At 44.8% G+C, this 13,810-nt stretch overlaps 1 protein-coding gene across 1 annotated transcript in view; it reads left to right on the forward strand.

The window, feature by feature from the left end:
• The first annotated feature begins 985 nt into the window (after positions 1-985).
• The window catches only part of ALG6 (ALG6, alpha-1,3-glucosyltransferase), a 55,334-nt gene continuing 42,509 nt past the window's right edge, over positions 986-13,810 (forward strand). Inside the window, exons 1-2 of the mRNA XM_008060498.2 lie at positions 986-1,139; positions 2,991-3,227. Of these exons, the coding sequence (XP_008058689.1) occupies positions 3,146-3,227 (82 nt within the window). The 5' untranslated portion in view covers positions 986-1,139; positions 2,991-3,145. The remainder of the gene's footprint in view (positions 1,140-2,990; positions 3,228-13,810) is intronic.

Below are 13,810 nucleotides of genomic sequence, written 5' to 3' on the forward strand. Positions count from 1 at the left end.
GAGCCGATCGCGGAGAGGGACACGCACGGCCCGGGGACGGGGGCGATTTGGGGTCCAGACGCCCCCGCCACCCTCGGGGCGCGTGGGACGAAGAGTCGCCCCCGGCAGCTTCGCGGCGGGCTGATTTGATGGGGGAAAGTCACCAGCAGCGCTTTTTAGCCTTTAAGGGTCACGCAATTTCCTTTTTTTTTCTTTTTTTGAGTCGGAGTCTCACTCCGTCACCCAGGCTGGAGGGCAGTGGCACGCCCACGACCACCGCACCCTCGGCCTGCGGGACTCAGACGAGCCTTCCACCTCAGTCTCCCAAGTAGCTGGAGCTACAGGCATGCGCCTCCTCGCCCGGCCAATTTTTTGGTTCCTTGTGGAGACGAGGTCTCGCCAACTTGCCCGGGCTGGTCTCGAACCCGCGGGCTCCCGGAGTGCTGGGAGGCACCGAGCCCGGCCAAAAGTGTCACATAATATCTTTTTTTTTTGAAAGTTTACACTTATTTGTTTTTTGTTTTTTGTTTTTTTGAGTTGGAGTTTCACTCTGTCGCCCAGACCTCGACCTGCTGGGCTCCGGCGATCCTTCCGCCTCAGCCTTCCGAGTAGCCGGAATTACAGGCGCGCTACCACTCCTAATTTTTTGATTTTTTTATTGTAGAGATGAGGTCTCACCTGCCCAGGCCAGTCTTGAACCCGCGGGCTCAGGCAGTCCAGTCACCTCAGCCTCCCAAAGGCGCAGGTCATAATATCTTTAACCACACTGGGCTCAGAAACTGTAGGTACCTTCCTCTACACACACACGCACACACGCACACACGCACACACACATACTTGCACACACACACTCGTGGCCACCTGCCTTCCGCCAACTGTCCTGCAAGGGGGAGCAGAGCAGCCACCATGGCAGGAGGATCCCTGCTCTCGTGGGGCTTTGATTCTAGTTGACGAATGCAATTTCCTTTCCTTCTTTTTTGTTGGAAGATAACACCCATGCAGAAAAGTCCTGCACACACATCGTCGGTTGTAACCTGTCGACCTGTTACACAGCGAACACATCTTTAACTACCACCCTCATCGAGAAACAACGTTCGCGGCATCTCGGAAGACCTCTCTGGAGACCCCTCTGCATCACCGCCCTTCCTGTCTCCCCAGAGGTAACCTCTTTGCAAAGATAGTTCTGCCTACTTTTGAGTCTTTCTTGGAACCCTATGGTGTGTATTCTTTGGTGTCCAGCTTTTTTTGGCTCAGAGGTGTGTGTGTCAGATTGCGCCATGTCGCGTGAAATGCAACTTCTGATAGTGAAAAGAACCGGGAAGGAAATGAAAGGGAATGATACCAACAGTGAGGGGAGGGATCTTTAGTCAGGTGGTCAGGATGATGTTTCCCGGGGTGATTTGAGATATGAGTGACAAAAGTTGAACCAGTCAGCTGGATCAAGGGCACTCGGAGCAGTTCTGGAGTTGTTCCTTGATTTTTATTTTTCTTGAGACTGGGTCTCGGCTCTGTCCTCCAGGCTGGAGTGCAGTGACCTGACCATAGCACACTACAGCCTTGGACTTCTGGGCTCCAAGCGTCCTTCTGTCTCAGCCTCCCAGGTAGCTAGGGCTACAGTTACGCACTATCACACCTGGCTAAACTCGATGTTTTTATTTTAAGTAAGGAAATAATTTTATTTTTATTTTTTTTTTGAGTTGGAGTCTCACTCTGTCACTGCAGCCTCAACCTGCTGGGCTCTGGCGATCCTTCCGCCTCAGCCTTCCAAGTAGCTGGAACTACCGGTGCGTGGTACCACGCCCGGCTAATTTTTGATTTATTGTAGAGATGAGGTCTTGCCAAGTTGCCCAGGCAGGTCTCGAACCTGCGGGCTCAGGCAATCCACTCACCTCGGCCTCCCAAAGCGCTGGGATTACAGGCTGAGCTACCGAGGAAATAATTTTAGACCGATGGATGGAATGCACCAGTTTTCCCCTACATTTTTTAGTTGATCCATTAATTTTTCAGAATATATTTGAAGTATATCCTGTGGTTAAAATTACTCATTCTTTTTCAAAGAGAAGACAGTGTTAATTTGCTTATTTTAAAACCTCAACATGCCGGGCTCGGTGGCTCAGCCTGTAATCCCAGCACTTTGGGAGGCCGAGGTGAGTGGATTGCCTGAGTCCGTGGGTTTGAGACCCGCCTGGGCAACTTGGCGAGACCTCATCTCTACAATAAATCAAAAATGAGCCGGGTGTGGTAGCGCGCGCCTGTAGTTCCAGCTACTTGGAAGGCTGAGGTGGAAGGATCACCAAAGCCCAGCAGGTCGAGGCTGCGGTGACCGGGAGCGGCCACTGCACTCCAGTCTGGACAACAGAGTGAGACTCCAACTCAAAAAAACAAAAAAAAACCAACGTAAGGAAAACAGTGAGGAAGAAAAATATATGCAAGCGGTTAGTTGGGTTTTACTGCTTTTGTATTTTTGCTTAAGATTTGGGATTATTCTTATCAATTTTTGCAAAGGTTCATTTCTCTAAAATTGGTGTGGTTAGTGCAAGTATATTGTGGCAGAAAAGAAGTACAAACTACAGAAACTACTTTAGTGGAAGACTTTCTCAAAGGAAATACAAAGACAAAATTCCTTTTTCTCTCTGTACCAAAGATAAATCACCCCTTTGTCCACCTTTGAGGTCTTCTGTTTACCTGTAGGGTAGACCTGCCATAGATAGACTTGACTGTGCTGTTATCTGCACATCTCTGTTGTTTTCTTCTCTCAGAAATATTCTCCATGAGAGCAGATCCGTATGGTGTCTTTAGCCATATTGAGTCCCATTTAATAAGGAGCGCTACCTTTTGTGGTGTATTTCTGAGTGAAAGCACTAGGGAAAAAGGAATTTAAGAATGCTCCCTTTCCTCCATATCCCTCCCAACACTCCCTGCCCCCAGTTCTCTAGCTTTCTCCTGGGTTTAATAGGTTCATTGTTATAGGTACTGTGCTCAGCTAAATCTTGGTGTCTTTTTTCCTCCAGGCTACTTCTACAGAGCATCATAAATCCTCTCAAAACTCCTAATTCCAAAGAAGTGATAACATTTCTCTGAACAAGAAAAGAAGTGACTAATCTCGTACTAAAAATTTTCTGACACTAGTCCTGTGTTTTTCTTCCCTCCCTTAATTTGAAGAACTATGGAGAAATGGTACTTGATGACAGTAGTGGTCTTAATAGGACTAACAGTACGGTGGACAGTTTCTCTTAATTCTTATTCAGGTAATACACTTTACTGTTTATTTATTTATTATTTCATTCAAGTTTTTGTTTAGAGTTGAGGAATTACTCTGTCACTCAGGGTGCTGTCATAGCTCACTGTAGCCTAGAATCCTGGACTCAAGTGATCCTCTTGCCTCAGCCTCTCAAGCAGCTGGTACTGTTTAAAAGAAAGGGAAGGCCGGGCGCAGTGGCTCAAGCCTGTCATCCCAGCACTTTGGGATACTGAGGCAAGGGGATTGCCTGAGCCCATGGGTTCGAGACCAGCCTGGGCAGCTTGCGAGACCTCATCTCTACAGTAAATCAAAAACTTAGCCGGGCATGATATCATGTGCCTGTAGTTCTGGCTACTTGAAGGACTGAGGCAAAAGGATCGCATGCCACTACACTCCAGCCTGGGCAGCACTGAGAGACTCTGACTCAAAAAAAAAAAAGGGAAATAGTCCCCTGAAGAGCTGTGTGTTTGTTTTGGGAGCAGTTAACAGTTTTCTAATTGGGACAGAGAAGAAGAATTTCAGGCTTTATCGGGGTGATCAAGAAAATACATTTAAACATCTCATTCTAATAAAAAATATGTGGAAGAGTGAAATAGAAGCTGGACTTTGTGATATGAGAAAACAAAAATGTCTTCTATCTGGGATGATGACAAACTGAGAAATGATTATGTGCTATACATTGAAGAGAGAAGTGAGCTAGTACTTAAGGGAGCAGTGGAGCCTGCTAAGGGTAGAGTAGTATATTACTAAACTGAAAGGAGGAGATCAGTGGACAAGAATAAGATTGGGCATGAGAGAGAGGGAACTGATGGACTGTGGTCCTGGGGACTGTGGGAATGGGCTTGCATTGAGCTCTTCAGGTGCTTTTCATCACTTCTCATGTTCCAGGCACTGTGCTAAGTGCTAGGAATTAAAAGTGAGTATCCAGTACGTGTTAATAGTTAAGTGGCCCTAATGTAATGTGCTAATTATAACGGAGAAGTATGTGTGAGTTACAACGGCAATAACAGAGAAGTGAATGGTCAGGCTGCATCAGAGAAGACTTCAGAGGAGATGTTTGAACTTAAGGTTTGAAGGATGAGCCAGAATTTGCTAGGCAAATGAAGTGGGAAGGTGCTGAGGCTGTGGTCCCCATCCTTTTTGGCTTAGGGTCTGGTTTCGTGGAAGGCAGTTTTTCCGTTGGACGGTAGTGAGGGATGGTTTCGGGATGATTCAAGGACATTACATTTATCACGCACTTTATTTCCATTATTATTACGTTGTAAAATATAATGAAATGTATAGTATTGCCGCCTCATCTCCACCTCAGATCATCAGGCATCAGATTCACGTAAGGAGCGCCCAACCCCGACCCTTCGCACACGCAGCTCGCAGTGGGGTGCAGTTCGCAGTGGGGTGCAGCTCGCAGTGGGGTGCAGCTCGCAGTGGGGTTCGTGCCCCGGTGCCGCTGCTGGTCTGACGGGAGGCGGAGCTTGGGCGGTCACGTGATGGGGGGGCGCGGCTGTAAAGGCAGATGAGGCTCTGCTGGCCGCTCACCTGCAGTGTGGCCCCATGTCTAGCAGGCCACGGACTGATAGTGGCTGTTGTCGGTGGCCGGGGGGCTGGGGACCCCTGTTATAGAGAGCAAGAACATGTGCCAAAGACATGGTGTCATAAGAGCATGGGTATTATAAGCATTTGGTATTGGCGAGGCAAAAAAGAGAGGGACAAACGGATGAAGGGAAGGAGTGACTGGAGAGTTGGTCTTACTATTAGCGAAGCAGGATATTTGGTTGTAGAAAAAATAACTTATGGCAGTGAAAAGGGATTACAGGAAAAAGGTAGGTAAAGACACAAATGAGACACTAATAGTAATAGTTGTAAGAGCTAATATATATATAATGTATATATATATATTGTGTGTGTGTGTGTGTGTGTGTGTGTGTGTGTGTGTGTGTGTCTGTGTGTGTGTGTATTTTTTTTTTTTTTTGAATCAGGGTCTCATTCTGTTGTGCAGGCTGGAGTGCAGTGCCATGAGCATGGGTCACCACAGCCTCAAACTCCTGGGCTCAAGCAATCCTCCTGAGTAGCTGGGACGACAGGTACACACTACCACACTAGTCTAATTTTTTACTTTTTGAAGAAACGAGGTTTTGCCACCACCATATTGCTGAGTCTGTTGTTGAACTCCTGACCTCCAGTGATCATCCTTGGGTGTCTACCTCCCGAAGTGCCGGGATTATAAGTATGAGCCACCATGCCTGGCCTTTTAATTTTAATTTTTTTTTTTTTTTTTGAGTTGGAGTCATACTCTGTCGCCCAGACTGGAGTGCAGTGGCCGCTCCCGGCCACCGCAGCCTCGGCCTGCTGGGCTCCGGTGATCCTTCCGCCTCAGCCTTCCGAGTAGCCGGAATTACAGGCATGCACCACCACGCCCAGCTGATTTTTTGATTTATTGTAGAGATGAGGTCTCGCTGCCCAGGCGGGTCTTGAACCCGCGGGCTCAGGCAATTCACTCACCTCAGCCTCCCAAAGGCGCGGGATTACAGGCTGAGCCACCGAGCCCGGCTTATTTTAATTTTTTAAGTGGACTATAGTTTCTCTTTAGAGTCAGAAGTCTCTGTCACCCAGGCTGGAGCGAAGTGGCATGATCATGACCTGGGCTCAGGCAATTCTCCTACCTCAGCCTCCTGAGTAACTAGGACTACAGTCCCAGGCCACCATGCTGGGCTAATTTTTAAAAAATTCTTTTGTAGAGACGAGATCTTGCTATGTTGCCCAGGCTTGTCTCAAAACTCTGGGTTCAATCAGTCCTCCCACCTCGGCCATCACACCCAGCCTAGCATGAATTTAAAGGACTTATAGAAAGGAATTGTAAGAACTACTATATTTTGAATATTTTCTGTATACTGGACACTGATTTTTTTCTTGAGTACTTCTACAATCATAGAAGATAGGTAATATCTCTAATTTACAAATGGAAAATGAGACAACTGATAAATGACAACTGGGATTCAAACATAGTTGTATTTGATTCCAAAGTCAGTTCTTTTATGGCTTTGCTGTTTGGCTTCTGAGAAAGAAGAGTGCCTGAACTAAGCAACTGAAAGATGGAGAAATGAGTTTGAGGAATATTGAGGTAGTAAGATCTTGAATGCAGCAGTTGACTTGGCTCAAATCCTAGTTCTCTCACCTGTTAGCTGTCTGTTCTTGGGACGTTGTTTAATCTCCCTGAATCTCATGTACCCCTTCTACCAAGTAGGGGTATTTGTGCTTGCTTTAAAGTGGGCTGTTGTAGGCTTGAGATAATATGTATAAATTGTGTTTTCTTTTTTAGTAGTGTAGGAATATAATCAGCACATTTATGGTTCATAAACTCTTATTTCATTTGATCCTCACATCAGCTCTTTTTTTTTTAAAATTTTAATCAGTTGTAATTTTATCTGACAAAAGATTTCTGATTCTTTTAAACTAGCATAAAGCGAAGACATTTGTATAGTGAACAAGCAAAATTATTAGTTCTAAGGAGGAGTTCTACCAATAGCAAATATTGATTTTGTTTTAAACTTCACTTTATAAGTAAACCATTATTTACTTGTTTTTCTTTTTTTCTTCAAAGTAAAAGTTCATGATAATCTTATGCAAAAAGAAAAGATTTATTAGGGTCATACTCCTAGTGGGGCCTGCAGAATGTTAGGTCACGCTTACTGAGGGCGTGAGTGTCCGGTGTGTGATCTGATGCCACATGAAAGATGCAAGGAATTACATAAAAGTTAGATTAGAAAATATAGTTTATTTAAAAGTAAGTTAGAGAGAGAGAGAGAGAAGAGGAGAGGTGATTCATCTCTCCAAGGTAGAGGAAGGTCCAAAGCCAGGAAGCATAGTGACAGCCATAGCTCAAAGAGCACATGGCCACACCAGAGTCTAGTAAGGCAATGGCTGCGATGGTCTGGCAGTAGCCCACATCAGCTCATTTAACCCCAAAATATTTACTGAGTGTCTGCTACACAGCAGAAATAGGTCTTACTGGTGATTAAATCATTAGGTCTGACACTTAGGGTGACCAAAAATAATAAATGTATCTTCCCTAGAGAAGTTCACAGTCTAGAGGGTAGGATGGACATGTAAATATATACTACATTAAAATGTAGTGTGGGTGGGGTGCCGTGGTCAGCCTGTAATCCCAGTACTTTGGGAGACCGAGGCAAGAGAATTGCCTGAGCCCAGGGTTTCGAGACCAACCTGGGCAACTTGGTGAGACATTGTCTCTACAACAAGTCACAGAAAAATTAGCCGGGCATGGTTGCATGTGTCTGTAGTTTCAGCTACTTGGAAGGCTGAGGTGGAAGGATTGCCTAAGCCCAGCTGGTCGAGGCTGCGGTGGCCGTGAGCGTGCCACCGCACTCCAGCCTGGGTGACAAGAGTGAGACTCCAACTCAAATAAATAAATAAATAAAATGTAGGTGCAAACAAAGACTTCCTTTTACTTCCTCAAAATGCCTTTGTCAGGTTTGATATCAAGGTTATGCTAGCCTCATCCAATGAACTAGAGAGTATTCCTTCTAAAATCTGGAATAGTATGTAAGATTATAATTTTTTTGTTCCTTAGATGCTTGGTAGAACTTGGTAGTAAAACCATTTGGTCCTGGAATTTTCCTCATGGGAATTTTTTTTTTTTTGGAAAGACAGGGTGTTTCTCTGTTGCCCAGACTGGAAGGCAGTGGTGATCATAGTTCCCTGCAGTCTTGAACTCCTGGGCTAAAGTGATCCTCTAGCCTGAGTCTCCCGAGGAGCTGGGGGTACTACAGGCACACGCCACCATGCCCTGCTAAATTTTTTACTTTTTTTTTTGAGTTGGGGTCTCACTCTGTTGCCCAGGCTGGAGTACGGTGGCACACTGATGGCTGCTGCAGCCTCGATTTTTTAGGCTTAGGTTATCCTTCTGCCTTAGTCTTCCAGGCATCTGGGATCACAGGCATGTGCCACTACAGCTGGCTAATTTTTTTATTTTTTGTAGAGACAAGGTCTCGACAAGTCGCTCAGGCTGGCCTCAAACCCCAGGGCTTCGGCAATTTTCTTGTCTCGGCCTCCCAAAATGCCACCATGCCTGTCCCAATCTGTATTTATAAAAGCGCCACATGTTATTCTGGTGTTTGCAGAAGGTTGATACAGGTAATGATTGAAGCCAGGAGTTCAGAGCAAGAAGCAACAGTTTAGAAGTATCTATAGTGCAAGAAGAAAATAGATTGAACCATTGATTACCTCCTCAGAGAAGGGGGAGTGATGAAAGGAGAGTGGAAAGAAGCCATGTGGTAGGATCAGAGCCTGGAGAGGTTGTTTCTCTGGAAGCCAAGAAACAAGGACTGACTGGCAGTGTCAGGCTCTAGACTTGTCAAGTAAGATGAAGATTAAAAGTGGACGAGGGCCAGCCTGGGCAACTTGGTGAGACCTTGTCTCCACAATAAAAAAAATTAGCCGAATTTGGTAGTGTGTGCCTGTAGTTCTGGCTCTTTGGAAGACTGAGGTGGAAGAATCACCAGAGCCCAGCGGATCGACGCTGGGGTGGCCATGAGCGTGCCACTGCCCTCCAGCCTGGACAACAGAGTGAGACTCTATCTCAGGGAAAAAAATAAGTTGTTATATAAAATATGTAATCGAGTTCACAGTTGGACCATGGGAAAGACATTCCCTTTTCTGATTTTACTATTGTGTTATTGCTGATCATGGTTATTATTTAGTTTGCAGTCCTATATGTCTTTTTTTTTGTTGAGTTGGAGTCTCACTCTGTTGCCCAGACTGGAGTGCAGTGGCCGCTCCTGGCCACCGCAGCCTCGACCTGCTGGGCTTCGGCGATCCTTCCGCCTCAGCCTTCCAAGTAGCCGGAATTACAGGCGCGCGCTACCACGCCCGGCTAATTTTTTGATTTATTGTAGAGATGAGGTCTCGCCTGCGCAGGCGGGTCTCGAACCCACGGGCTCAGGCAATCCACTCACCTCAGCCTCCCAAAGGCGCGGGATTACAGGCTGAGCCACCGAGCCTGGCTCCTATATGTCTTTTTGAATTTCCCTGTTGTCCTCTAATTTTGACAGATACATAATTTTCTTGAAACTGTTTATTTTAGGATGAATTTGAAAATAACTAAAATCAAAGTATAGAGTAAAATAATACAAATTTTAAAGTCACTGTTTCAATATTGTATATATGTAAACAAATGCTTAATGGGAATTCAGTAGGCAACAGTTCATCCAATATTTTTCTAGTTCTGTAGCTTACATCTGTTACTTAACATAACATTTCTCTCATGAAGTCATTGTTTACTCAGTTACTCATGTGGAAAACGGGACTCCTGCTACTTAATTTAAACCCTGCTCTTAAATTGTCCCTAAGAAAATCAACAGAATAAGATTATTTTTGCAATACGAAAAGTATTGTTATTGCACATTAGTAATTTGAAGGTATCTTTTGTAGATGGCTATTTATGTTTTTGTCATTTTTTCAGATGAGAGAAATAAAATATGCTAAGCACTAAGAAAAATGGTGATTCTGTTAGTGTTTTCAACTCTATCATAAAGAATATTAGTTTTTTAGTATTCATAAGTGAGGAACTTCTGTGTCATTGGAGGCTGCGAGAATTAATGAATAAGTATAACATCTGTGATTCTGCTGAGATATTTTCCCCCCCTCTATTAATTAAAATACTATTTTTGTTATATACATGTATTTTTTTTTTTGAGTTGGAGTCTCACTCTGTCACCCAGACTGGAGTGCAGTGGCTGCTCCTGGCCACCGCAGCCTTGACCTGCTGGGCTCCGGCTATCCTTCCGCTTCAGCCTTCCAAGTAGCTGGAACTACAGGCGTGCGCTACCACGCCCAGCTAATTTTTGATTTATTATAGAGATGAGGTCGCGTCAAGTTGCTCATGCGGGTCTCGAACCCATGGGCTCAGGCAATCCACTCACCTCAGCCTCCCGAAGTGCTGGGATTACAGGCTGAGCCACCGAGCCCGGCTATATACATGTATTTTAAGAGATGGGATTTCACTGTGTTGCCAGACTGGGTAGAGTACATTGACTATAGAATGCAATGATGGAACACCACAGCCTCAAGATCTTGGCCTCAAGGGGTCCTCCCACCTCAGCCTCCCAACAGAGATGCATCTTTTTTTTTTTTGAGATGGTATCTCACTTTGTTACTCGGGCTGGAGTGCAGTGGTGCAATCATAGCTCACCGCAGCCTTGACTCCTGGGCTTAAGCCTCTTGAGTAGCTGGAATTGTAGGCACAGGCTACCACACCCAGCTTATATTTTTATGTTATTGTAGAGATGAGCTCTTGCTATGTTACCCAGGCTGGTGTTGAACTCCTGGGCTCAAGCGATCTTCTGGCCTTGGCCTCCCAAAGTGTTGGGACTACAGGTGTGAGCCACCATACCCAGCTGGATCATTTTTATATATCGTAAAATACTTCAAATCGTATTACTGTTCCCAGCTCATAATTTGTTTTTAATATGCTTATTTTAGTTTGCTTTGGTTTAAGATTATAATTAAGATGCACCTATAGGAAAGGAAAAAAATATCTTTTTCTTCTACCTAGTTCTCTCGTTGGGCCCTTGCAACAAAAGACAGACTAGCAAGAGAAAAACATACACATTCACTTAATAGAAGTTTTACATGACCTGGGAGCATTCATAAGGAAATGAAGACCAAGGAAACAGTTAAACCTGAGTGTTTTTGTTTTGTTTTTGTTTTTTTGAGTTGGAGTCTCACTCTGTTGCCCAGACTGGAGTGCAGTGGCCGCTCCCGGCCACCGCAGCCTCGACCTGCTGGGCTCCAGCGATCCTTCCGCCTCAGCCTTCCAAGTAGGTGGAACTACAGGCGCGCGCTACCACGCCCGGCTAATTTTTTGATTTATTGTAGAGATGAGGTCTCGCTGCCCAGGCGGGTCTCGAACCCGCGGGCTCAGGCAATCCACTCACCTCAGCCTCCCAAAGGCGCGGGATTATAGGCAGAGCCACCGAGCCCGGCTTAAACCTGAGTGTTTTTATACTGGGTGTGATGAAGTGTGGAGAGTTGTGGAAAATGTGATAGGACCAAAGGGGTATGAGCTAAGAGCAGCAAACTGGGGAAACTTGCCAAAGCTTGATTTATTTTGTTTCCTCTGGGTGTCCTTTCATCTTTGGAGATAAGGATGCTTCTTTCCTCTGAGTATAGGAAGAGCCTCTCTCCCATGAGATGCTGCAGGGGAAGTTTTGTCCTTCCTGCACCTGCCCTTTTCACATTCCTTGAGCTTAGAATATCCAACATGCCAAGGTGCCATATTTGGGGTAGCATTCCCGAACTCGTCACACCCATGTGTGGGAGCTCAGGTTAGCCTGCTTAGTATGCTGTGATAGTCCTCCATGGAAAGTATATGTTATTTAGGCAAACTACTTATGTATATTATGGTAAGTTAAATTTTTCTAAAATTTCTATACCTTATGTTTTCATTTATTTGTTTATACTTTAAATTTTACTTTTTTGAGTCAGGGTCTTACTCTGTCGCCCAGGTGGGAGTGCAGCGGCTGGATCAGGGCTTACCTCAGCCTCAACCTCTTGGGCTCATATAATCCTTCTGCCGCAGCCTCCCAAGTAGCTGGGAGTACAGGCCTGGGACACCATGCCTGGCTAGTTTTTTTATTTTTGTAGTTACGAACTCACTGTGTTACCCAGGCTGGTCTTGAACTCCTAGGCTCAAGCAGTCCTCTCACTTTGGCCTTGTATCCCTCACATTTTTAGAACTGCTTATGTAAGTTAATTTTCATAGACTTAAAAACATTGAATAAGCCGGGCTTGGTGGCTCAGCCTGTAATCCCGCGTCTTTGGGAGGCTGAGGTGAGTGGATTGCCTGAGCCCGCGGGTTCGAGACCCGCCTGGGCAGCGAGACCTCATCTCTACAATAAATAAAAAAAAAAATCAGCTGGGCATGGTAGCACATGCCTGTAATTCCAGCTACTTGAAAGGCTGAGGCGGAAGGATCGCCGGAGCCCAGCAGGTCGAGTCTGTGGTGGCCGGGAGCGGCCACTGCACTCCAGTCTGGGCGACAGAGTGAGACTCCAACTCAAAAAAAAAAAAAAAAAATGAATAAATATTGCTTGTTGCTGTGAAACAATCCAAGGGAAGTAGACAGATTTTGATTTCAGTATTGTTTATTATTTCTTGTAGAGAGTCACAATTCTTTTCTTTTCTTTTCTTTTAGTAATCTTTCCCCCTCAAAGCTGCATTGGCTTTTTAAGAGGAGAAAGGCATATATAATCAGTTTTTGCAACATAGCATTCATTGCTGAAGTATGACTGTATTCTATTTAATTGATTAATTTCTCTCATCTTACCCATTGCTATGGAATGTATAAAAGGAAGATTTTGTTATGGAAAATTTTAACCAAATTCTCTTTTCTTACAATGTTTGAAATTTCAATATAAAGGCAGTTAGCATGTATTGTTAACAATGAAACTACATGTTCTTTAAATTCAAACATAATTCTGAATAGTTCAGCAATTAATAAACTGAACATTTAAGTGGTGCTTAGGCCCATTTTCCTGAGAATGAGACAGAATTGAAGCTCTGTGTATATACGTTAGTGTGTTTTCCTTATGTAATTCTAAATCTCATGTAAATGAATTTGTAGATGTGATCACTGTGGAAGGAATCCTTTTTGCCCTTCCCAAGTGAAACTCCCATAGGTACAGTTGGGTTGTCCTTCTGGGTTGCTTTAAGGGCACTTGAGCAGTTTTAAAAACTTAAGTACTAATTTCATAGCCAGTGTCAGCTGAATTTATTGAAGTAGGTCAGACTCTGGATAGAAACTTGTTTCCCAACTCTAAAGAGAGTCATTATCCATTCTTCTATTTGTTAGAGAATGGTAATAAATTCTTCCACATTGACCACAAGTCTAGTGCAATTTCAGAAAATCTAGATAGTTGGATTTCTTCAGGTGCAGGAAATTACTTAAGATTCTCTTGCCTTTCTTTTCCCGGTGGACCAAAAACAAACAAATAGAAACAAAACAAAAAAAGAAAAATCAGCTCCTTTCCTCCCAAAAGAAGCCATATTCAGTGGTTGTATACTTTAAAATAGAAATACACAGATACCTATAAAAAACACGTGCCAAATGCTATTTTTTTTTTTTCTTTTATTTTTTTGAGTTGGAGTCTCACTCTGTCGCCCAGGCTGGAGTGCAGTAGCTGCTCCTGGCCACCACAGCTTCTACCTGCTGGGCTCCGGCGATCCTTCCACTCAGCCTTCCAAGTAGCCAGAACTACAGGCATGTGCTAACAGGCCCGGCTTATTTTTGGATTTATTGTAGAGATGAGGTCTCGCTGCCTATGCGGGTCTCAAACCCGCGGGCTCAGGTAATCCACTCACCTCAGCCTCCGAAGGTGTGGGATTACAGGCTGAGCCACCGAGCCCGGCTGCCAAATGCTATTAATTCTTTTTTTTTTTTGAGTTGGAGTCTCACTCTGTCACCCAGACTGGAGTGCAGTGGCTGCACCCGGCCACCGCAACCTCGCCTGCTGGGCTCCGGCGATCCTTCCGCCTCAGCCTTCCAAGTAGCTGGAATTACAGGCATGCGCTACC

This window comes from Carlito syrichta, unplaced genomic scaffold, assembly GCF_000164805.1.
Source record: "Carlito syrichta isolate Samal-C Ts95f unplaced genomic scaffold, Tarsius_syrichta-2.0.1 Scaffold304635, whole genome shotgun sequence".
NCBI lineage: Eukaryota > Metazoa > Chordata > Mammalia > Primates > Tarsiidae > Carlito > Carlito syrichta.